Source organism: Aulonocara sp. 'chitande type north' Nkhata Bay, linkage group LG17 (assembly GCF_057382095.1).
Source record: "Aulonocara sp. 'chitande type north' Nkhata Bay isolate Kocher_YH1m ecotype deep benthic linkage group LG17, A_spYH_male_GT1.1, whole genome shotgun sequence".
NCBI lineage: Eukaryota > Metazoa > Chordata > Actinopteri > Cichliformes > Cichlidae > Aulonocara > Aulonocara sp. 'chitande type north' Nkhata Bay.
The window spans coordinates 42117230-42143355 of record NC_141360.1 but is presented as its reverse complement, the minus strand read 5'-3'; the positions used below and the strand labels follow the sequence as shown (position 1 = coordinate 42143355).

General features: G+C 43.3%; 1 protein-coding gene across 1 annotated transcript; it reads left to right on the top strand.

Moving 5' to 3' along the window:
• rint1 (RAD50 interactor 1) lies at positions 1-25785 on the top strand. Its single transcript, XM_086268890.1, has 15 exons — positions 1-531; positions 5716-5841; positions 11459-11574; positions 12700-12873; positions 13563-13703; positions 14491-14659; positions 15981-16091; positions 16481-16706; positions 17853-17990; positions 19788-19882; positions 20398-20502; positions 22170-22390; positions 23715-23895; positions 24776-24894; positions 25370-25785. The coding sequence occupies exons 1-15, from the start codon at positions 310-312 to the stop codon at positions 25578-25580; spliced, it is 2355 nt and encodes a 784-aa protein (XP_086125016.1). The 5' UTR covers positions 1-309; the 3' UTR covers positions 25581-25785.
• The last annotated feature ends 341 nt before the right edge of the window (positions 25786-26126 follow it).

Genomic DNA, 26126 nt, shown 5'->3' with positions numbered 1-26126 from the left:
CGGACGGCGCCATCTGTGACGTAGGCGTTTTCAGGCAAATGTGGGCTTGTTTTCTCCTCCAGCGTACTCCTCGTGTTAGTGAAACAAACACGGGCCATACGGCAGCAGTGGCTACAGTTTACAAGAGAGCAAGACACGCGTGGTAACGTCCCTTTATGTGAGACAATCTATAAAGGAAAATTTAATATGAAAGCCTGGCATGTGTGCAACTACGCGTGACCGCTACACGCGTGACCTCTTCCCGCGGGGAACCCAAATACAATTCACGAGCGCCTCCGAGGAAGGCGGTCGTTGCATTCGAGAGGAAAGATGGCGGCGGCCGTAACAGGAACGCCAGCGCGAGCAGAGAGTGAAATAACAACATGTTCCTCACAGCCTGCTCATACGGCAGCGCCACACCGCGAAGCTTTATCTGCGGAGGACTTCGTGGCGGGTTTCCTGGAGGACAGAGACACCGAGCTGATGTGCCCGAAGACCGTCGGTGAGCTGATGGAACATCTGACCGAGCAGAACAACACGCTGAAGGAGCAGGTGAACGAAAGCATCATATATACAGAAACACAGCGAAGAATGCGTGAGATGCGGTCCTGCTCGCTGTGTCACTAACACCGGGACAGGTGGGAAATGTGGCAACCGAGTCTCCCAGTTAAAGACAAACAAACCAACCCTGTAATTGCTCCCAAAAGGCTGATTGTGTCCATCTGGACGTTTCCGTGGGAGAAACGTTTCGTCATCATCCAGGTGGCGTCTTCAGTCTCAGCTGACTGCAGCTTTATAAACAGGACATTTGCACAATGACCTCACAGCCCACAGAATGAGCTGTGGGCTGCCAGCGTCTGTGTCCTAATCACAGCTCAGTAAAAACGTGCACAAGCCCACATATGAGATTAGTAGTGGTGCAGTTGCGTGGACACTGGCGTGGGAACAGTATGACGGTGCATGTTTCTATATATCTCCATTTTTACACTAAAAATGTAAGACGTAAACAAACAAACGTCTATAACACTGTATTTTTACACATTTCTGTGTCCTCGAGAAACACGTTTGTGCGTTGTTGTGAAGTTTATGCACTTATTAATAGTTAAATTAGATTTATGGTAGAAAGACTGATTGTATAAACCTTGTTTTGAGCTCAGTTATAGCTTTAAATCAAACTGTACTCCTCCAGGCAGCCAGTGGGGGGCGCTGGTATGAGCCACTGCCAGAAGTCAGTGTTTTGATTGTGTTGAGTCTATTCCGGCTCTTTTCTCCCAGCTTTCCAGTCTCAGTGTTGTCAAAACAGACTTGAATGACTTGTTGGATTAAACCCCTGTTGTCTGGTGGCTTTGAACACACCGGCGGGCAGCTTCATTTTCTCCTCAGAAATCTCTAAATATCACTAAAAACTTTGTTTTTCTTCATGTTGGAGTTTGTTAATGCGGTGGTTTGAAGGATTCACACCAACTTCTTCCCAGTAAAGGTTTTAATGGTGATTACAGGAACAGTTGTTGTTGTTTTGGACACTAGAAACACGTTTTTGTTTTATTCATTTAACCTGAGCTCACGTCTCATCTTACCAGACAGAAACTGGTTAGTTAAGATAAGATAAGATAGAACTTTATTAATCCCTCGGGTGGGTTCCTCTGGGAAATTCGACTTCCAAAAAAAGCACAGCAACGACCGAAGTTACAGTTACAGAATTGTTATATATATATATACACACACACACACACACACACACACACACACACACACACACACACACACACACATATATATATATAAATACAGAGACAAATATAAATAAAATATACAAAGGGGATAAATAGAATAAATAGGAATAAAAAATAAAAATACAAGTGAATTGCACATTTCAAGTATTGAGTCTATTGCACTGTTGACTATTTACAAAAAGTATTGCACAAAAGGTATTGTACAGTGAGGTGCAGAGGCACTACAGCTTAGTTGTTCCCCCCTCCTTTGTCCTCCTGTTTCCCCTCCCTCTCCCCTCCTTAGTTGTTACTAAGTTACTGACTCCATTTAATCAGCAGTGAAAATAAGTCACCAGGAGCACATCACTGTTTCAGACAGCCTAACATACACTGTGTCTGTGCTTTCTGGCACTACCTAAAATCATCTTTATTATTATTATGAGTTCTTACAGCAGTGGATCATAATGGGACATGAGCTGTAGTTTTCCAAAGAAATAACAGTTTTGTACATCATGCAGGTCTTTTGTTGTACATTTGTTGATGCCAGGTTTAGCTCTGCTTTTGTAACGGACGGTCACGGCGGGTTGTGGCCTCTCCACGATGTACTCGTGGATGTTTAGAATAGAATAATCCTTTAATTGTGCCACAAGCAGAAATGTGGTTGTAACAGCAACAAGAAAAAAACACACGTACATCAAACAGCGCACAGAACAGAAACATACACAATTTAAAAAATATATATATTTACATCAAGGACAGTAGTTACCAAAAACAGAGTACTGTACAGTTATTACCATTAAATAAAATGAAATACATTTTATCTGTAAATAAAGTGTATTTCAGATAAGAGGCAAACTCAGCTTATAGTGTGAATCGGATGATGAAATAGTGCAAGTTACAGCATTGATGTAAACCTGTGTTTGTTGGGAGCAGTTCTGATTGTACAGTGTGACAGCTGCAGGGAGGAAGGACCTGCAGAAACGCTCCGTCATGCATCGAGGATGCAGCAGTCTGTCACTGAAGGAGCTCTGCAGCTCAGCATGCATGGGCTGGGAGACTCTGTCCATCAGAGATGTTTTGGCCAGAGTCCTCCTGTCTCCCACCACCTGCACTGGTTTGATGTCTCATCCTGTGGTGCTGACACTCACCAGTCCCCGGCCTCCTTCCTTGTGCTTAGCATACAGCCTCAGGGTGCTGGACTTGGGGTGAAACCCTCCATGCATGGTCAGGAACTTCCTGGTCTTGATGTCATACACACACACACACACACACACACACACACACACACACACACACACACACACACACACACACACACACACACACACACACACCTACCTACCTGTCTATGTAGACGTAGCGTTGTCAACCTTTTGGGAAAATTGAATATGGTCGGAAAAGTCAGATTGTACCCCTGCACGCTCTGGCATTATGTATTACAATTCTAAAATATGTATCAATAATTATTGTTTGTTAATTTATTTCAAACATGTAAACAATGTACAGGTACATTTAGTAAAGAAAATACGAGAGAAAAAAGATACTATACAAAAGTTGATACATTTCAATATTGCTACCATTCTGATTCATTTACGTGTTGAAAGGGAGTAAGAAGTACACACTTCTTTAATCCCACCCCTTTGCCATAAGTTATCAGTCAGTATTTAGTCATCGTCCGTACTGATACAATCTGTAATAAAATAGCGAACAGATTTCCGATATGCTATAATATCACATCATGACATTTTCTAGAGACTTTCACTTAATTTCAACATTTTCATGTCTTTATAGTTCAAGAAGATCATATTTTTAACTCTTTTTGAACCGTTTTCTGTTGGACGTTGCTTCAGCTTCACTCCATGCACACAAACACTGAAGCTTTTTCTTGCAGTACGGACCTTCACTTACAAAAACCCCTTCAATTATAACTTCTTTAAGAACAAACATACTCTGAATATTTCCTGGCAGTTCCTTATTTTTTGCTTTGAATAGAATTTGTGCGGTTTGGAATTTCACTAGATCGGCACATTTCAATATTTCAGACTGCAGTAACCTGTAACCTGCAGCGTGGATGATTCAAACTGCGTTTTTTGAAGAGTACAAAGTGAATGTAATGTAGTTTTACAGTTGTGGCCCCAGACCTCTGCACAGTAGCTTAAGTAAGGTGAAACCAGTGAACAGTAGAACATGAAGGCATGTTCTGTCTAATACCTGCTTTGCCTTGTTTAGTGTTGCAATGCTTCGTGATACTTTGGAATGAATATATCTTACGTGAGCTCTCAGTTAAGATTTTTTTACCCCCAGAAATTTATTTTACTTTACTTATTTCATTAGTCATATCCTCCAATAAGTTCTGCAGATCATCACCAGAGCAGAAGATGTTTGTATCATCAGCAAAGAGAACCATTTTTAATACTTTGGACACTTTACAGATGTCGTTAATGTGTAAGTTGAAGAATTTTGGGCCCAAACTGACCCTTGGGGTACACCACAAGCAATGTGCACATAAGGAGCATTTAATTTCACAAACTGCTTCCTGTCACCTAAATAACTCCGGGCCCAATCTAGAGCGACCCCTCTGACACCGTAACGTTCCAGGTTTCTTATTAATATATCAGGATCTATGGAGTCAAATGCCTTTGTCAAGTCTCTGAATGACCCAGACACATATTTCTGATGTATTCTATTGAATCTAATAGTGCCGATGATGTTGATCTGCTTGATCTGAACCCGTACTGACTCTCAGTGAGTAGTTTATGTGTAAATTTCTCCAGTCTGTTTTTAAACAGTTTTTCAAGAACTTTTGAGAATTGAGGTGGTGAAGAGACCGGCCTGTAGTTTGTGAAATGGTGTTTGTTGCCAGATTTGTATAGACTAACTTTTGCTATTTTCATTCTGTCTGGAAATCGACCAGTTTGAAATGATAAATTACAGATGTATGTAAACGGTTTTATAACAGCCTCAATGACTCTTTTAACCACGATCATATCAATCTCATTACAATCCAAAGATTTCTGATTTTTACATTTTTGACAGTTTCAAAAACGTCATTTTCACCGATGGCTGTGAGGAACATAGAATATGGATTTCTGTCTATCGGTGTATCCGGTTTGTCCTGTGCTCTCCCAGGATCAGCGCCTGTTTCTGCTGAATTTGGTGCAGCAGTTACAAAGAGTTCATTGAGACTGTTTGTCACAGCGTCCATATTCTTCATGGTCGTTACAAATGAAATACTTGTAGTTCTTTTGTCCAGCCCCACGTTTTATAACACTGTTCAGTATTTCCCATAGGCTTTACATATTATTTCTATTTATATCTACTATTATAGTTATTTGTAAGGCAAGGCAAGGCAAGTTTATTTGTACAGCACAATTCAACAACAAGGTGATTCAAAGTGCTTTACAGAGACATTAGAAACAAGAACAAATAAAAAGCATGATTTAAAATTGATTAAAACAAGCAAATAAACTAACTAATTAACAAACAAATTTGTATTTAATAGATGTTATAAATTTAATTATGATTTTCTTAAACGGGGACGCTGCACCACTGAAATGCCATTACACATGTCGTTATAGTTATTTATAATGGAAATTAACAAACTGTTCATGAACGCCCTCGTATGGATGGAAATGCTAACTGTGGCCTGTAAAGTCTGAGATGTAACGTTTGGGGTTTTCAGTTTTTCCTCTTCGTCTGTCGGTGTTGATGTGGCGCTGCTCTCTGAGTGGTGATGCTTTTTGTGATGGCGAGCATAAATGGTTGTGGCCGTGTGATGATGTCACTGGTGCACAAAGCAGCCAGTTTTTATCGTTTAAAATACAAACAACACCCTTACGGTACATTTAGTTGTCCATAGGCCTGCTGTCATCCCCTTCTGCTGCTCTCGTCTTTCTGTTACTCACTCCTGTACTTTGCACATTTACACACAGTTATAGAATTTATTGTTTGTAGAAAGTTCACACAATCATGAAGCTCTGAAATCTTCGGTATGAAATGTAAGCAGTTCTGTTTTGCCTTTCAGGTCCTGACTGTGTCCAGTTTGGTGCCTCCTAAAGTTTCAGCAGCTCTGTCTGCTGTCGAGGACGCCAGGTGTTCTCTGGAGGCGCTGCTGCAGAGGGAACAACTTACCTTCAACATCCTGCACAAGGTAGTGACATCACTAAGCTCGCCAAAGTACTCTTGTCTTGTCTCCCTCCTTGATGGTAGCGCTCCGAGCCTCTTGAGCTTTCCCAGGTGTTTTGGTTGATGTCTGTCAGCTTCATGTCACGTTTCCAAACGTGGAAGTGGAGTTTTGGTCCTCCGACAGCGTGAGCCCTCGCACACCTCGCCATACCCCGTGTCCTTGGGGATGTGACCCGGGTTCATGCATCGCACATGGCCCAGCCATCTGAGTTGACTCTGACTGAGCAGTGCACCCAGACTTGGAGTACTGACTCTCTGCAGTACGTTGGTGTTTACCACAATACGTCTAAGATATCAGAGGCTGCAGTTGTTCAGCCTTCTGTCCTGGCTGGCTTACTCGGACCAGGATTCAGTGCCATAGAGGAGTGTGCCAAATATGTAAGCTTGATACCACGCGTGTTCAGCCATGACAGCTGCAGTTTTTGCTATCACTTGTATCTCCAGAGAGAGGGAGTTAGAGATGATGGAAGGTAGGTGAAGGTGTCTACCACCTCAGGATGGACCGGAGTCAGCATCCTGGATCATGATGCTTCTCTTTTTCGGGCTAAAGGTTAAGGTAAACTTGTTGCAGGCCTCAGACAAAGGGCTGACTAACTGCTGCAGACATGAATGCTGCATCGTCTGCAAACAGCAGCTCGTGAATAAGGGACCTCCCTGACCTTGGTTTTCGAGTGTCCCAAACAGGAGAATCGTTGGTGGGTGCATAGACGCTGAGAAGGTTAGCAGTGCTCGATGATACTGACCAGTGAGGATCCTCTCGGTCCCATCTGTTGGTGTTTCAGTGGCTGTGAGTGAGTTCTTCACAGCCAAGTCCACAGCATGCTGTGTGGGGTTGTGTAATCAGTGATGGAAGCTAAGGTCAGCTAAGCAGCTCTCCGGTGAGCAAGCAGGTCCTCGTTAACGACTGCTAGCATCAACTGAGATCGTCTGCAGTAGTGATGTTTATTATTGAGGGATTTGTATTTATTGTGCTATTTCTTAAATTTGTAAATCTGTCACATATTGTATTGTTAAATAGTCTGTTTCTGTTACTGTACCCACATAATTTCCTTAGGGATTAATAAAGTATGCTGATACTTGTAGTACCATATCACCCTATTAGAGCACTTCGCTCTCGCTCTGCAGGCCTACTTGTTGTTCCTAGAGTATTTAAAAGTAGAATGGGAGGCAGAGCCTTCAGTTTTCAGGCCCCTCTTCTGTGGAACCAGCTTCCAGTTTGGATTCAGGAGACAGACACTATCTCTACTTTCAAGATTAGGCTTCAAACTTTCCTTTTTGCTAAAGCATATAGTTAGGGCTGGACCAGGTGACCCTGAATCCTCCCTTAGTTATGCTGCAATAGACGTAGGCTGCCGGGGATTCCCATGATGCACTGGGTGTTGAATATTGTAGGGTCATTACCTTAAAATATATAAAGTACCCTAAGGCGATGTTGTGATAATGTTGAAATAAAACTGAAAAGAAAAACAAAAAGACATTTTTAAGGAAGGAAAGTAGGAGAAAGTGTGATGTGTGACACGAGCTGAACATCAGTGTCACTGTCTTTGATGAATCCCAGTTCGAGCTTTTTGCTTCAGATTGTCGTGATTAGTGTGGATGAGGGACAACAGTGCGTATACAGCCATGTATACAACTCAGTGAGGCCTCTGTCATTGTTTGGGGCTGCATTAGTGCCAGTAGTGTTTGGGCTTCACTTCCCAATGATCCCAGTTACACTGCCAGTACAGTAAAAGCATAACTGGATAATAAAATGCACAGTAAAACCCAATCAGTCATAGATCGACCTGCAAACACCAGACTGAAGCTGGTGTGACGACCTTTGGGCTTCTTAGTACCAAACATACTTTGTTGAAATGCCACAGTCCACCTGAGTGTTGCTGTGACCACGCCGGCCCCTTTGTGACCAAAGTGGAACCTCTTCATGGCTGCTTTTAGCGACATTACATGCCGATCCTCAGCGCACCGGCTTCTTGAACACGACATCCGTGCGCGTCATGGATGTTCAGCTTGGAAATCTGTTTGGGCCATATTGAAATGTCAGCATCATTGTGACGAACGCTTCCACCACCTTGTTGAATCTGTGACATTTACGGCAGTCCTGAAGTCAAAAGGGGGCCATCTACTGCACTATGGGACGGAAATGAGTCACCGGAGGAAGCATGACTTCAGGCAGTGTTCTGCCGGTGAAGCCTGGGTCGTGCTTTTTCTTTTGTTCCTGTTAACTTAGTTGTTTTGCAGCAGTATATTTTATGCATTAATGCCCACTTACAGCAGTATACAGCATATAGCTTGAGATATTAATAAGTAATGTTTTTATTTGCAGTGTTGTAGCTAAAGTAGAACAATATCCTTCTGTGACTCTGTTAATCTTAGCCAGTTGGTCAACCTACCTACAAGGCCAAATATAAAGAGTCCTGACAAATCTACTTTGACCTAATTCTAACAAATGTCCCTCATAAGTTCCTGTCTCTAGGCGTGTTCTGTAATGATTTAAGCGATCATTGTGTAGTTGCTACCTGTAGGAACACTAAAATCCCTAAATGTAAACCGCGTATCATCTGTAAAAGAAATTTTAAAATATTTAGTGAGCAAGCGTTTCATTATGACTTGTCCATGGTAAACTGGGAAAATTTGAGTCTGATACCAGACATCCATCTGGCTTGGGCTTATTTTAAAGACATTTTTATGAAGATTTTTAATAAGCATGCACCTGCCAAAAAATTTAGGGTCAAGGGACGGGAGAACCCTTGGTTTTCATTGGAATTATCAGAGTCCATCCATCAGCCCAACGTGGCATGGGCAAAAGCTAGGAAAAACGATTCCCTGACTGACTGGTTAGATTTCAGGAAATTAAGAAACAAATGCACGACACTTATCAAGAAGGCTAAGTCAGAATATTATTTATCTGTTACTACAGGAAACCTCAATAACCCTCAGAAATTTTGGAAAGTAATTAAGTCCTTATCTATAAATAAAATATCACAGGCTCTTCCAAAATTCATTTTAAAAGATTCTGTCCCAGTTTATGATAGAACTGAGGTCTTAAATAGCTTTAACAAGCACTTCGTAGCTACTGGTTTTTTTATTTAACTCTGTTGGAGCAGCCCCCATGACTCCCTGTACAGAACCCCAAACATATTTTGGGGAGCTTTTTGGTTTTTCTCCTTTTTCTGTCCAGGAAGTGCATAAAGCTCTTAAAGCCTTAGATCACAGGAAACCCCCAGGGCCAGACTTAATAGAGCCCTATTTTCTGAAAATAGCAGCTGATTACATTGCACAACCTCTTACGATCCTTTTTAATCTTTCAATCCAAAATAAAGAAATTCCACTTGTTTGGAAGTCTGCTTTTGTTACGCCAATATTAAAAGGAGGCGACCCGGCCATTCTGACTAATTACAGGCCAATATCAAACTTGTGTGTCTTGGCAAAAGTCCTTGAGTCTCTCGTCAGTGAGCAATTAAAAGAGTTCTTGTACTCCTAATGAAGTTCTCTCAAAACTGCAATCTGGGTTCAGAAAACAGCATCGTGCTGTTACGGCTGCCACAAAAGTGATAAATGACATACTTGCTCTGGATAAAAAACAGCACTGTGCTTCTCTCTTTATCGACCTGTCAAAAGCTTTCGACACTGTGGATCACGCCATTTTGAAGCATAGGCTTCTTTCTTTGGGGCTGTCTAGACATGTCGTCTCCTGGTTCACTAACTATTTGAGTGACAGGACTCAATGCATTAAATGTGAAAATCTGTGCTCAGAACTTTTGAATATTCACACTGGGGTGCCACAGGGTTCAATTTTAGGACCTCTGTTGTTCATCATGTATATAAATGATTTGGGACAAAATGTGTCCAATGCTAGTATGCATTTTTATGCTGATGACACAGTTATTTATTCCTTTGGCTCAAACTTTGAAAAGGCAATAGAATCGTTGCAGAAAGCTTTTGACGTGGTTCAGCACACACTTCTGGAGCTGAAATTGGTTCTCAATGCTGAAAAGACAAAGCTAATGTTGTTTTCAAACATGAAGAGATTTCCTCAAACTGTCCCCTTGGTGTCCACTCTTGAGGGAAACCTCATAGAAGTGGTGCACACGTATAAATATCTTGGCTTTTTAATTGATGATTCTCTGACCTTTAAATCTCACATAGACAATCTTGTGAAAAAACTCAAACTAAAATTAGGATTTTTCTTTCGAAACAAATTTTGCTTTTCTTTTGAGACAAAAAAGCGTCTTGTAAATGCTACATTTTAATCTGTTTTAGATTATGGTGATCTGCTGTACATGAATGCTTCCGCCCAGTGTCTTCATAAGATTGACTCAGTATATCATGCCTCTTTACGGTTTATTACAAACTGTAGGGCTTTGACCCATTGTTGTGATCTGTACGCTCGAGTGGGATGGCCTTCGTTGTCCTCCAGGAGGTTTGTTCACTGGTGCATCTTTATTTATAAGGCCCTGCTTGGACAAATGCCCACCTATATTTGCGATCTGCTCACACGGAGGAGTACTGTTTCTTATAGCCTGCGTTCAAGCGATCTTTTTTTGTTCCATTTGTCAGAACTGAACTGGGAAAGAGGGCTTTTACTTATGCTGCCTCTTTTACATGGAACATGATGCAAAAAGACTGGAAGATAGCAGATCTTATTTCATTAAATGCTTTTAAGTCCAGCTTGAGAGAGCCAGAGAAAAATGTTTTTAAAATGTAATTGTTACTTATAATATGTATGTAACTTTGTAATTTCAACGTGTTGTCGCCTCTTGGCCAGGACTCCCTTGAAAAAGAGGTTTTTAATCTCAATGGGACTTTTCCTGGTTAAATAAAGGTTAATAATAAATAATAATCCATTCACAGTCAGCCTTTTTACCCCAGACCGGGAGAACAGATCTGATTGGAGCAGAACACCAGGTGAGAGGATGATATCTGTGGAGCCGCAGTCAGACCCCACGCAGGTGCAGCGGGTCCTGGTGCACAACGATGCCTGGCCTGGTGGCGAAAGTATGCCGGCAGTTCCTGGAGGATGAAGGAGTTGATCCCACCCCATCCTCACCTGACCTAAATCCAGTAGAACACCTCTGGGAGATTATCTTTATCTATTATCTATCATGTGCTCATGTGAATACTTTAGGCAGCAGAAACCCGCGAAAGACCAGGAGCGAGAAAAAGAACCATCACGGATATGGATTCATGACTTTATCCGACACCACGCGTTTCACCTCAGTCCAGCTCAGGGATGCCCTGGTCCAGATCTGAGAGGAGATTCCCTTGAACACCACCCATCATCTTGCCGTGCCGATGTTGCCGATACATTAACCTCCAAACTGACATCTGAGATGTGTGGCCAGAAGAAGGCCATTCTAGGAACAGATACGATGCTGTGGCAGATCCTCCTCTGGTACAGGAGCCGAGCTTACAGGACAAATACAGACAAATAAAGTGTGTGTGTGTGAAATGTGACCGATCTGTACAGCATAGAAACCCTAATATCTTTGTACGCTTCTCTGCTGCTGTCCAGCATTGTTGCTATCAAACGGTTTCAGACTGAAATACTGGACGTCTTCAATGTCTGTTTCTCTTTTTTGCAGCACCTACAGGATGCCCAGCCTTGGATGGATAAACTCGAACAAACGTGTAACCAGGTTGACTTTATAGAGAGACACATGAAATACCTAAGATGCCTTCAACACATAGAGGAGCTCAGGTAACACCCTCACTGTTTATGAGCAATTTAAAAACACAAAGCTTTATGCCGTCTTTTAAAGTCCAGATGCTGTGTGCATAAAAACAGAGTGCAATGATTTGTAAGTCCCATAAATCTGTATTTTATTCACAGCAGAAGATCTATTAGATGTTTAAATAAGGAAGGAAAGGAGCCAAGTTCTGCTGATTTTAAATTTGATGGCAGCAAACCTCTAAAGTTGGTACTGGGGCAACAAAAACGGGGAAAAGTGAGCGGCACTGAAACGAGTTTGAATGTTATTAAGTGGCAGCAGGTCTGTAACGTGACAGGATGTAAAAAGATTATCTAAGGAAGGCAGCGTGTCTCAGAACTGCATCAACACAACCTAATACTGCAGAGACTGTTGGATCATTAGATCATCTACAGACGACAATGTCATCGAAAGGTTCTGAGAATCTGCAGAAGTCTGTGTGCAGGGTCAAAAGTCAGTCCTGCATGTTGGGGGCACAGTGTGCCGTTCTCTGTGCCAGAGCTCGTGGAAAACAGACCGAAGCAAACTGTTGTGAAGGTCAGACAAATTGAAATCCTTTCCCCAAAACACAGATGCCCCATCCTTTGAACTGAAGAGGAGACGGGCCATGTGGCTGGTTATCAGCACTCTCTTATCAAGCCACTGATGAGAAATCCCAAAGGTTGAGTCTGTTCATCTGGATGTTTTCAGACGTCTTCAGTCAGCTGAGACTCGAGACGTGACGAAACGTTTCTCCCAATGAAAACGTCCAGATGAGCAGAACCTTTGGCATTTACTTACCTGGATGATTGAGCATGCATCTAGACTCTGATGGTACAGGGCAGCGGTGTCCAAGGCCTCCAGGGCCGGTGTCCTGCAGGTTTCAGATGTGTCCTTGATCCAACACAGCTGATTTAAACGGCTAAATGACTCAACATGTCTTGAAGTTCTCCAGAGGCCTGGTAACGAAATGGTCATTTGATTGAGGCGACCCAGGGTGAGATTTGCACATCATAGCTTATGTTTTTCTGTAACTCGGCAGCCCACCTCTCTGAGTCTCGTTCATGGCCTGTGGTCTTCCTGTTGGTGCCTGCTGTGGTGTAATGAAAGCGCTGACGTGCAGTCTTGTGTTCCAGTGCTACAGTTCAGCAGTGTCTGATGACCAGCAGTGCCTGGGAAGCCATAAGGGCAGTGGATAGCATGGCGGCTCTGGATTATGGACTAAACCAGTCTAGATGTTCTCATCTCCAGAACTTCCTCCAAGCAACTCTTAGCTTCTGGCACAAAATCATGAAGGACCGTCTGACCAGGTGGGAGCCCTCAAAGCTGCTGTGCCTTATTAGACTAAAGACATGGTGACAGATTTGGGACTGAAATGCACGGACGCAAGATTTGGGTTTTCAAAAGTATTCACGCGTGGATGGATCAAAGCTGAGAGTAGCACTAAATGTACCAGAGCAGAACATTATAAGAAGGCGGGGATGGTTTGTATAATTAAGCGTATACAGTGAGAAGAGCATTTTGCTGCAGCACCTGTGTGTTTATCTAACACACAGGTGCTGTGTTAGATAAACACACAGCATCTTTATCTAAAACGAAGCGTAGTGGCTGACTCACAGCTGTGTAGGAATAATGCCTCAATGCTGCAACACGTCAGTCAGGTGCCACTAACCAGAGCTGGCTGTGGCACAGATCCTCTCTTTGGCTTAAATGAGCGTTAGCAAAGGAAGAATGTGTGCATTTAGAGTATGGAGCTATCAGAGTTTCTGATGGAGGGACCGATCAGAACCACATATTTCAGAACATATGAAGCTGCTGCTGCCTCTCCCTGATGGGAGTTTCCAGGCTGCTTCAGTTCAGAAACACATTCATGAATCCGACACACGCTCCATCATCAGCTCGTTTGTAAATTTGCTGATGATTCTTTAAAACGAGCTAGCTGTTAATAAGCAAAGATGTCCCCTGACATGTGACCCAAATCCATTTTCTTCTTTCACAGTGATTTTGAGAAGCTGCTGACTCAGCTTCACTGGCCGATCATCTCTCCTCCCACTCAGTCACTGACACCGACGCCCAGCTGTCAGGAGACTGAAGGCCAGCTGGAGCTGCTGGTCGGGCAGCTCCTCGCCCTGCAGACCTCGTATCCTTGTAAATACTCCTAGGATGATTGGAAACTGTCTGCCATGTTTCTCATTTGTGACTTTAAATTGTTGGGAAATGTCCCTTCAGCCTCCATATTCATGGAGTTTTGTTAATAAAAAACTGAATGCTCTGCGTTTCTACAGGTGGGCAGGCTTAATGAATTTAATGGTAAATGTATTCGTATAGCACTTTACTCAGTCCCTGAGGACCCCAAAGCACTTTACACCACATCCAGTCACACACACATTCACACACTGGTGATGGCAGCTACATTGTAGCCACAGCCACCCTGGGGCGCACTGACAGAGGCGAGGCTGCCGGACACTGGCGCCACCGGGCCCTCTGACCACGTGGCCTGATCACGAACACCTGGCTGTTACTTTGCATGTTTTTATGTGGTTTTTTGTGCATTTTGGCTTCATTTTTGTTAAAGAAAAATGTAATCGGACATGTTTTCATTTGAGGTTAAAATTGACTTAATTTAAATAATTTAACTATTATTTCATTTACCTGATGTAAATGGGTGCACACGCACACACACACACACTCACACACTAAGTTCTTAACATTATATACATTCCCATGCTTATATTTTGGTGTAACCAAAGAGACCTTTTAATTTCAGACGACCTTGTTTTGGGGACACTGTTTAAAAGTTTAAACATGGTTTGCCGTCTCCACGTGGAGACATGAACAGGAATGTTTGTTCCACCACACGCGTGCAGAGCCGTCTTTATAATAACACATGTTCCCTGCGCACACGTTGCTCTTTAACTGTCTGACAGTGATGATCTGCTGTCTCAGAGGACTTTGGACTCCAGTGAAGCTCTGTCCTCTCCTCAGATGTCCAAACCTGCTCCCCTCTGTCTGCCCATCCAGATCATGTTGTTGCCTCTCAACAAGAGGTTCAAATACCACTTCTATGGGAACCGGCAGACCAACTCTGTCAGTAAGGTGAGAGTTCAGAGGTCACTGAAAACAGCTTTGACCACTGAAACGTTTGGCAGCAACATGTCAAAGTCTGGACGCTGATTAACACAAGAGGGAACAAAGTGTTTGATGTGCGCCGTGATGCAGTGCTGCCGCGCTGCCGCAGTCCCGGATCACAGGGTTGCTGTTCTGTCAGTTTAAGGTGGGATCGCATTAGCTGTCATGATCAATGTTACAGGGAAGTCATGTTTCTGTGGCTTTATATTGAAATCCTAGTTGTTGATAAGCGTACATATGAGTTACTGAAGGAACCGCTGTTTGATTTCTGGATGATTAATAGATCCAAACCATCCTCTGAACCTTGGCGAGCACGTGGACAGCACCTCACCAAAAGCACAGATGGGGGTGCGGTGCACACTTTTCATTATTTTTAACTCTCGCTTTCAGTTTAACGCTTTGTAACTTTGCTCTTTCACGGCAGCACAAGCTTTAGAGTTGCTCACAGACTGCGTCCACTTGACAACACGCTGCAGGCAGGCGTGGAGCGTACAGCGAGTGCGCTCTGTCTGCTGCACAGTAAATTCCTCCTAATGCGGCCTTGAGCGATCGAGCGCTCCCTGGCTCCGAGGCCGGGTGCTCATCAGCGAGTGAAGTGTCATAACTTCTGCAATAAGCAGCGTGTTATTGATGCTGGGGGGCGATGGGGCCTCGAATCCATAGCTTACGAAAAGATTCAAGAAGAGGCTGAAAATTTCGCTCCTACATAGTTTCCTTAGGGATTGATAAAGTATCCTGATTCTGAAAAGGATTAACACGGAGTATTCAGAGCTGAGCCGTCGCTCTGAGAGGCGATGTCAGTAATCGTATGTACGTATGCTAAGGTTATGTGTTGTTTGGTAACACGTGTAATTACGCTGCTGTGGGTCATGTGCTGATGATGATGATCAGCTCCAGGGCATCCCCTCGTCCTCACCAGTGGGTTCAGTTGTTGTTGTGCATGTTTTTCTTTACTTGGAAGCGTTCAGAGGATGTTTGTTAGATTCTGAGTTGCAGTCTGTGCTTCTGTCATGGTTCAAACTGTCTGCTCCTGTGGTCACAGTCGTCATTGTTAGCAGGTCATCTGTAGAGTATTTTTGCAGTTGCATCCTCCTGCTGAGAAACTGGGTGCTGTTTGGAACAGGAATACTTGAGCCCTCTGTCATGGCTGCATAAACTTACCCTGTGAAATTACTTTAATCCAGGCTGTTATTTAGTCCTGTGTTTTCTACAAGAACAAGCCGTATCAGAGAGACTAGCTTTGTGACTGTCATCACAATCCAAAATAAACTTCTTTGTGTATTTTCAGCCAGAATGGTACCTCACACAGGTTCTCATGTGGATGGGAAACAACTCCACCTTCATGGAGGAAACGATCCAGCCGATCTTGGACCGAGGAGGGGTAACTCTGAGTGCCAAGGTATGCTTTCTGTTACTATGCTATAATTCACTCATTCCTAAAGTGTGGGCATAAAAGTGACTATAGGTGGACTGTAGGAGGATATTTGAAGTAAGAACTGTTTCAGCTAACTGAAATAATCGATGCTTATAAGATTCAAACACGGCTCATTAAACTGTAACACAGTAAACATTTGATTGGAGCTCAGGGCAGTTTGGGCAGTTTCTATTTCAGCGACGCCACAGAGAAGACTGACGTCAAACCTCAGAGGCAGATTTAATATTTATTACAACTTATTATTGTACAAGAGCACTACAATGTTTTCCCACCCTCTGCTGAGCAGCTTACAGGGAAGCCTCATGCAAACTCGTTGTTTCCTGAAACTGAGCAGTACCTTTGTGTTTGTGTAGGTGGAGTTGTGTCGAGGCCTGCTGTCTCTAGTCCAAGAGAAAGTGACCAGTGATGCTTCTAAGCTGCTGTATGATGATGTGCTCTTCTGTCACTTGGTGGAGGAGGTGCTGCAATTTGAGAAGGAGCTGAGAAGCAACCATTCCTACCCAGCAGAGCTGCCTGGTGTGCTTCACCTCCTTCTCGAGGATGCAGTCCTACAGAAGTGGCTCACTATGGAAAAGAAGAGTGAGTTTTTAAGGACGATTTGGTCTTTGCTGCTCCAAATGAGACCACGTTTTTCTTGGTCTCATTTGTTATGCTGTTATTTCAATATTAAATGAGCTAAACTCAGATTTTGTTTGAATGAGCTCCACCTGCTACATCACTCCAATCAGTGGAAAGTGACTGCTTTGCTAACCCCGAGTATACGTGTCGCACACCATATAAATGAGTCAGTCACAGAGGAGGTGACGTTCTTGCATCATTCACCTCTTTGACACCGTGAACTCTTTGGTCAATATGCGAAACAAATCTTACTGTGATGCTGTTAAGTCTTCATCCTGAAGCAGTTTGGACCACGTGTTTGGTTTGCAGCTGTAAAAACCCAAACTGCAGTGAATTACAGTCAAACATGAAGGACACGGTCTAATATTGCTGAGATCTTACTGAGATTGATGAAACATTAATGCTGCTCATCGACGGCGTAATGACGGTCATGAAGGGTGAAGTTTCTAACAGTAGTAGACTCTCACTGTCTCCCAGTGACACTAGGTTACTAAACAGTTTCTCAAAATTACTGTTAATGTTACAGCAAAGACTTAGCAATGCTGCATGATCCACTCCAGAGAAGTCGATTCACTCTTTTGGAGGATTTGCATTAAGTCCTAGCATCCGTTGCAGTGACGTGCCTGGTTATTCTTTAACACGGCCTTAGACTAAATGTCATTATAACAGCAAAAACACTCAGGAGCGCATTTAGTCAACAGGACGTCCTGGACCACTTTGTTGAATTCAGATGGTGTGGTACTGCCTAAAATACAGAATCAGCTGTGTGTCAGCAGCTGCACAAAATATTTTATTCAATGGTCAGAACTCAGTGACAGCAGTGCGGCTAATCCGTGGACCCTGAGACTGACACACATGTAAAGATCTGATCGCACATATAGCCTCACAAACGTTGCCTTACAGTACCTTATATTGTAGCATAAAGGCCCTGCAGTCCTTCCAGATCATCCTGAATAATGTGACAGATTGTTTCTTTAAACTACATGTGGCTGTTCTTCGCTGTTACTGTTGCTCGTAAGATTTCATTTCATACGATAGCCTGCATTGCAATCTCATCGTCTCCAAGTTTGATCAGTAACTGACACAAATGTTTCTCTGTACATACAGTGGCAGTGGAAAAGATGGATGCCATGCTCTCGGCTGAAAGAGCCTGGAGCTCTCAGTATAAGGACATCAGTGATATGGATGATCTGAAGGCTCCAGACTGTGCGGAGACTTTCATGACTCTGCTGCAGGTTATTACTGGTAAGATTTGAGTATCGTTGTCTGCTTTAGGTTAGCTTGAGCTGTTTTGTTATGTTTAATAATATTCTAACTTATGTATAACACCATTTCACCAAAGAGCAAGAGGTGAGGTAAGGAAATGATCTTTGTTGTAAACTGCTTTATGGAAATAAATTCTATGCCGTTGGAAAGCCTGTTTTATCTTTCTTTAAATGGTGCCATGATGTAGTGAAAATGCGTTTGTGGGTTGAGTAGCAGAGTATGTTTGTCGCACCCATGAGAAACTTGCCAAATCTTCTGTGCCAACACCAAACAACTTTTTCTGCTGTTGACTCGTTTGGTCTCAGTTATTTGATTGGATGGTTGAAGTCTGAAGAAACGACATGCTGGAAACTGAACATTCATTTAACAAACAGGAGCTTCAGTAGCACCTGGAAGAACTATGTTTGTTTGTTTAGAGAAGTAAATGTGAGGCTTTTCAATCTCAGTACGCTTACAGGTCGCACTTACAGGTAAGTTATTACCACTAATAGGTTCTTTGTAATAAGCATAAATACAAACAGCCTGCGAGCTGCAGTGGTTTGTATCATATCTATCTAATAGACTCCAGTTTGTGCATGTAAATGGAGAGTCCTCTTCACACACTGAGGTTAATTATGGAGTTCCACAGGGTTCAGTGCTAGGACCAATTCTGTTTACATTATACATGCTTCCCTTAGGCAGCATCATTAGAAGACATAGCATACATTTACACTGCTATGCAGATGACACCCAGCTCTATCTGTCCATGAAGCCAGATAACACACACCAATGAGTTAAACTGCAGGAATGTCTTAAAGACATAAAGACCTGGATGGCCGCTAACTTTCTGCTTCTTAATTCAGATCAAACTGAGGTTATTGTACTCGGCCCTGAAAATCTTAGAAATATGGTATCTAAGCAGATTCTTCCTCTGGATGGCATTACCTTGGCCTCCAGTAACGCTGTGAGGAACCTTGGAGTCATTTTTGACCAGGACATGTCCTTCAACGCACATATTAAACAAATATGTAAGACTGCTTTCTTCCATTTGTGCAACATCTCTAAAGTTAGAAATATCCTGTCTCGGAGTGACGCTGAAAAACTAGTTCATGCATTTATTACTTCCAGGCTGGACTACTGTAATTCATTATTATCAGGAAGTCCTAAAAACTCGCTGAAAAGCCTTCAGCTGATCCAAAATGCTGCAGCAAGAGTCCTGACAGGGACTAGAAAGAGAGAGCAGATTTCTCCTGTTTTGGCTTCCTGTTAAATCCAGAATGATCAGGCCCCGCCCCTCCCTGAGCCTGGTTCTGTCGGAGGTTTCTTCCTGTTAAAGGGAGTTTTTCCTTCCCACTGTCGCCAAAGTGCTGATCATAGGGGGTCATATGATTGTTGGGTTTTCCTGAATCTATTATTGTACGATCTACTGTACAACATAAAGCGCCCTGAGGCGACTGTTGTTGTGATTTGGCGCTATTATGCGGTTATTAATTTATTTGTATAGTATTAACTTCCCCTGTTACCGTACTATTACCACTTTATTACAGAGCTGTAATAGAAAGTGCGGCCCACTTATAAAGAGTCAAGCATGGTGGTAGCATCAAACTCTTACCAGTGATACTGGTGCAAACGATTATACTGGTAAATCAACTTCATCGGGTGAAGAAGGAATCAAAAAATAACGATACGAGCTGTGTTTGGAAGGGATACAAAATAGTTTATAAAATATCTTATTTCCTGTTACTGCATATAAACATTTTTTGAATAATTTTATTTCTGTCGTCCCTCCATACTTAGAGCGGTACCGGACCTTACCTTGTCCTTCTGCACAACTGAAATTTTTGGAGCTGCAGAAAGAACTCGTGGATGACTTTCGTATACGACTCACTCAGGTAACATTCAGATTCAAAACAACAGCTGACAAAATGAGATGACAGATCAGGGAATTAGGTTAGTTCTCCATCATCTGCTCCAAATCAGTGAACAAAATCCTCTTTTTACCCAGAGACAGTAATCACTCACAGTCATAGTGGATGAAGTGTGATGTCCATCCACTGCTGGGCTATCAGGCACGTTCTTCCTTAGTGCAGTCCAGTTTAGTTGCATCCAGGTGACCACAGCTCTGAGCACCCACTCATGTGCACACGTTTCATAGTCTTTGTTAACCCCTTTAAGCACCAGATGGGCAAAACGTACGGGCATTAAAAAACACAATGTTTACCTCTTTGTTGATCTTATTATCTAAGCCTAAATGCAGAAGCAGTCCCGGTCTGGAGCATTTAGGTGTGTTATGGTCACAGTAGTATTGTCTCTCCTCATCAGTCTGGGAAAGGTTTTATGGCTATTTCAGAAACAGTTTTAAGTTCCAGTCAGTTCTTAAATGTTTTTCTGTTCGTTTCCCTTCTAGGTGATGAAGGAGGAGTCTCGCTGCCCACTGGGTGTCCGTTATTGTGCCATCCTCAATGCTGTCAACTACATTTCCACCATACTGGGAGACTGGGGAAACGATGTGGTGGGTGTTCTCTTTCAAACCTTCCTCCGTATCTCACTAGAAGCAGCAGTGACCAATCATGGAAGCGTCACTACCAGCTTGTCTGTCCAAGATGGACCAATCACTTCCAGGACACAGGGTCCCCTTGACCCCCTTATAAGAGCCCCAGGCCCCAAACCAGCCATCCTCGCTTTCTTTTCCATGAGCTCCTCAGTCTGTTCAACTTAATCTGTTCAATGATGCTGCCGTCAAGGTAGAACTTGTTTTTCTGGTTCTCAAGAACATCTGTTATGCTGTGATTCGTCGAGCTGATATATTGTTGTAATAGTGGGTGTTGTAACACGCAGATAGCAGTAACACAAAACGAGCTCGTCAAGTAGCTTCTGGTTTTGTGTTTGTGGCTATTGCTAGCTGCCAAAGCGAAGGTTTAGTACATACAGCCCCTGGACCCTCTCAGATGAACCCCAGTGGGGTAAGGTTAAGGGTGTCGTGTTTCGCCCTTGCCCAGCTGCGTGCAGACTAACCATCTCAGCTATGACCCCCATCCCCTCTGCGTTGCCTAAATGGGCTTCAAGCATGCACAGGCATTGCAAGCAGACCCCGACTCCTGCAAACACTCCCACGTAATGCCCAGCAGAATCTGGGAGCAGCATTTGCAAGTGGCTGTGACCCCAAAGCCGATCCCTTCCTTCGCGTCACTGCAGCAAAGCCCAGTGGCGAATCCAGCTCAGCTGCTGCATGCTGGGGTCCCCCGAGGACCATGTCCCCCCAGAGGATCAACTTCCTCTCTTCAACCAGCTCTTCAACTTTGGGGAGAAGCACGGAGAAGATGAAGAGAAGGGTGTTAACATGGATATCCTTGTAGATGAAAATGAGGAGGATGCCATTCCTCCTGCCCAGGTGTCGCGGCCTGGCATCGCCATCGGTGGGGAAACTCACCCCTCCCCATGTCCGCTGTCCTGGCATGCATGAAGGAGCCGAGGCGTTACTGGGATAAGCCCTTTCACCATCAAGGGTCACTCTGGCCTGGAGATTGCTGACTGAGATTTTGGGGCTCACCGAACACCCAGTGATCAAGCATTAGATGGTTTCAGCTTCATCTGCACCGATGTGCCACACTCATGTCGGTGGGACCAACCTTCTCAGGTAAGATGGAGCGTTTCACAGCCTCCATGGTACCAAAAGGTGTATGGTCAGCCTGCGCTCAGCCTCCCAAACTGAGGACACGTGTATCGTCACTGATCTTATTCTCCAGGTCTCTCTGGGTGCAGCGCAAAGCTGTGGCCACGTCAGACCCAGCTGTTTAGGACTGAGCCTGGCCGGGACACATTGGTCAAGGTGCCGGGCCAATGTGGCCCTCGCCCTGGAGACTGTCCTGGGCTTGGCTCCAGGGTAGGACCCAGGTACCCCATTCCTGTAGGGTGCACTGGACTGTTCTGCTACTTGAGGGTTCTGTGAATTGCTTTTTGATCCTGGGTGTGGGGGCCATCTGCCATGGGAGACCCTACCAGAGGCAAATTTCTCCAGACAACATAGTCCCGTGATCACTGGGACACACAAATCCCTCCATTCATGCAGGGATGCCCAAAAAGTAAATCTTTAGAAGATCGTGCTGCATTGACCTGTTGCAGCTGAGCCAATGAGTGATATCTAAGATTTTATAATTCTGGTTCTTTTCCTTTCTTCAGTTTTTCCTACAGTTGCAGCAGACAGCGGTCTCACTCGGTGAAGAAGCCGTCCCCGGAGGCCTGGGCATCATGGAGATGGGTCGTCTGGCTTCTCTCGAGGGCTCTCTGTTTGACGGTCTCTTAGCGTTGCTGGATCGTTTAAAGGGAGATATGCTGGGAAGACTGCTGGATTTTCTCATGAGAGAAATAAAAGAAAAAGCCAAACCATATTGCCAAGAAAGGTGAGAATTACCTGTTGACGACAGGCTAATTCTTTGTATTGTTTTACACAATTTAAATCAAGTTTTAGCTTTCAGACATCTGTGTAGCTTTAGACTAACGGGACAGCAGTCCAGAGGCTTCACAACCACAACCTGGTTTAAAGATTTATTTTTGTGCATTAAAGTAATCCAGCGACAGTTTGTGTCAAACAATTACTGTTTATAGTTAATTTGGGAAACTTTGCTTTCCAAATCGTAAATGTATACATTAAACGAGGGCTTATGTTGTTTCACAGTAACTGCAGGACGCTTCGTCCTTCTGCTTCCAAACAGTCAAAAGTCATTTAATATAATTCCATACATCAGTTGTAATGCTTTTAACAAATGAAACTTGCTACGTAGATCTACAACAGTACGATGAAGCTTAAAATTTATATCGTAGTATCACTGAAGGTGACGAGCCTGACAGCTGAAGGCGCTGCCTCTCATACTACTTTTAAATATCCTGGAAGTAGACCAGCAATCTGAGAGTGAAGTGCTCTGTTGCTGTGTTATGGTACTGTGTTAACAGGGAGCCAATACAGGAGAAATCTGCTCTCTTTCTAGTCCCTGTCAGGACTCTTGCTGCAGCATTTTGGATCAGCTGAAGGCTTTTCAGGGAGTTTTTAGGACTTCCTGATAATAATGAATCACAGTCGTCCAGCCTGGAAGTAATAAGTAGTAAGAGTAAGCATCTGGTTATTTTTCTAATATTTTTAGGTCAAAATAACAATAATGTCAGTTTGATCTGAATGTGTCAGCAAGAAAACAGAAATACCAGGTGAACCACGCGAAATCTGACAGTGAAACAGGTGAGACTCATTACAATGTTGCAAAATAAGGAGGCGCCACCTTGTGGTGTCATCCAGCACTGCAGCATATTTACCTGGCCAGGTTATATTCCCCCCCCACCTTTACAAGAGCTCGTAAATAACTACAGATAACACATGTTTGTGTCTGACAGAAGGAAAAATAATAATAGTTACTGTTGTTGTATAAAGTTAAAAGCCTGAAATGCTCGCGGGCCTGTGCCAGCGTTGGCTGTATTTACACTGTGGGGCTTTGCAGGACAACACTAATAAAAACTTCACATTATTTCTATTATTCAGATACATCATCAAAATAAAGTGACATCATATTTCTTATTTTTATAAAATTACATTCAATCTGTTGTTTTGATCATTATTTTTATTTATTATCGTTTCTTGAGTCCTTTTAATATTTTTTCTGCCACTAAGAAATATAACAAAGTCCCACATTACAGAGTTTCATTAAGTTTTTAGCTGTTACTCTGTTCTTCACTTAGGTGGTTGTCCCTGCCGTCACAACAAGACCAGTCCACCATGTCCCTGTCCAGTACAGCATGTCCCATGATGCTGTGCGTTAGGGACAGACTGTTGAACCTTCATCAGGTGCTTGGCTTTTCTCTGTTTCACCTGGCCTGGCAGGGCCTGGCGGAAAGACTCGACAACTTTCTCTACCAAGACGTAAGCAGTCAGTGCTCACTAAACCCACCTCACTGTTATTGTCCTTGATTTGTGTCAGAGCGTGCAAACAATAAACGTCTGCTCAGTGTGGAAGTGTGATGGAAGAGTCAAAACTGCTGAAGGTTCCCACCAAACGCTGCAGGCTGCTCTTTGCATTGGTTTATTTAATAAGAATAATGTTTACTTTATTGATCCCCGTGGGACCCGTTCACTCAGTGAAGCAGTGGGCAGTCACTAAGCAGGCGCCCAGGAGCAGTGTGCAGGGACCTCGCTCAGTGGCACCTCAGGGTAGCTGTTCGGTGGATTCGAACCCCCGACCTTCTGATCATGGGGCGACCAGTCTACCTACTGAGCTATCGCTGCCATGACGCCGCGTGTTGAATATATCGGTTGAATGTTGACATTTTTCCCTGCTGTGAATTTTTTGTTTCATATGTCAAAATATTTTTTATATATGTTTGAAAGATGTTCTTTTGAGCCACTTTCAGGCCATTTTTTCCACATTGAACATGAATATTTCAAAAACAATGAAATATTAAATGCTCACCCTTTCTTGGCTCTGGTCTGTTTTTGGGACCAACACATTTAAAGATCTCTGAAAATTTGCCAGTTAAAAATTTAAAGAGAAAAAAAATTTGTTTAGTGACGTTTCTGAACGATACGGAGTTACACTGTAAAAGACTGTAGAATACTTTAAGTTGTTCCCTGTCCAGACATTTGCTCCTAAATAAAAACAACAAACAAAAATATTTTTGAAACCAAACTAAATGTAACCTTTCAGTTTGACTTCACAGTAAATACACTTGATGTTCTGTCAGTTTTGTAGTGCTGAGCTTCCAGCACAAACGTGTCTCAGTGTATAACTTTATTCCTCTGGCAGGTGATCCTCTGTAACAACTTCAGTGATGGTGGAGCAGCTCAGCTTCAGTTTGACATGACCCGGAATCTGTTTCCTCTCTTTGGTCACTACTGCAAAAAACCAGAGAACTTCTTTAAGCAGTAAGTGTGTGTCTGTGCGTGCGTGTGCGTTTGTGTGTGCGCGGGGTAGGGGAACAAGAAGCCCTGGGTACCACAGAGTACAGGCTCAGGAAACAAATGCTACGGCAAATGGACGCCATCGTAACCGATACTGAGTTATCAGTCACGATGTCTGCGTCATACAGAAGTTTACAACTGTTCAAAATCACATTACATATATGCAAGATTATATAACAGATCAAGACGTCTTTATCCCAGATTTGTTGCAAAAATACAGAGAACAAACACAACAGCAGGAACCAGTAATGACTGTAGACAAGCATAGCTGGTGTGGGGGGATCTGGGCACCTCTGCTTGGGCCGCTGCCCCCCACAGACACAGATAAGACGTCCATGTCATGAAGCCTTCATGCTTAAGAAACACTGCTGTGACCTAAGAGCGCATGTCAACTCATATTTGAAATGATATATTTTGTCCATCTGCTCTCTTTCTGCAGTGTAAAGGAGGCATGTATCATCTTGTGCCTTAATGTGGGCTCTGCTATTCTGCTGAGGTCTCTCATAAAAGAGTCTGACATGACCAGAGACTGTGCAGGTACGGGAGATCCTCCACCCGAGTCGGCGCTGAACGAGCTCGGTGTTTTCTGTTTGGCGCCGTGTGACGTGTTGATTCTCCTCTCTCTGAGAACCTCGTGGTTTCCCTCCTGATCAGTTTACTCTTTCTTTTGGTCATTAGCATTTATGTTCCTCGTAGCTTTCAGAGTTGGTCACATGATGTTCAGTAAGTTTGTCATTATTCGTTTCATCTGTTCTTTCATGGGGTATTTAATGGCTATGACATGAGATGACCCAAGTACACAACAACTGTATAAATAAACCCAAGTTGTGTAAAACCGTTCTTTTGTTGTTTTTGTGAGAGACACACACACACACACACACACACACACTCTCTCTCTCTCTGTTTTGGACAAACATAACACAAGTAAACACAAAGTGCTGTTTCTAAATGAAGGTGTTTATTATTAAAGGAAAGAAAAATCTGTGTCACTCCCTCTTGCAACATAAATCAACTGTGGTGCATCACATCTTTGGAAAGCAGAGATCAGTTTCTCTGACCACACCCACGCCTGGCCACACCCACTCCTGACCACACACACACCTGTTCTCAGTCAGCAGATCATTTAAATAGAGCCTGCCTGACAAAGTGGAGTAGACCAAAGGATCCTCCAAACATCATGCGGTCATTGAAGGAAA

Bases quoted from the DNA above. Each gene is read 5' to 3' on its own strand.
- rint1 (XM_086268890.1), top strand. From the start codon at position 310: ATGGCGGCGGCCGTAACAGGAACGCCAGCGCGAGCAGAGAGTGAAATA. The intron at 12,874-13,562 runs GTGGGAGCCCTC...CTTCTTTCACAG, and splicing joins ATGAAGGACCGTCTGACCAG to TGATTTTGAGAAGCTGCTGA. The intron at 22,391-23,714 runs GTGAGAATTACC...TTCTTCACTTAG, and splicing joins AAACCATATTGCCAAGAAAG to GTGGTTGTCCCTGCCGTCAC.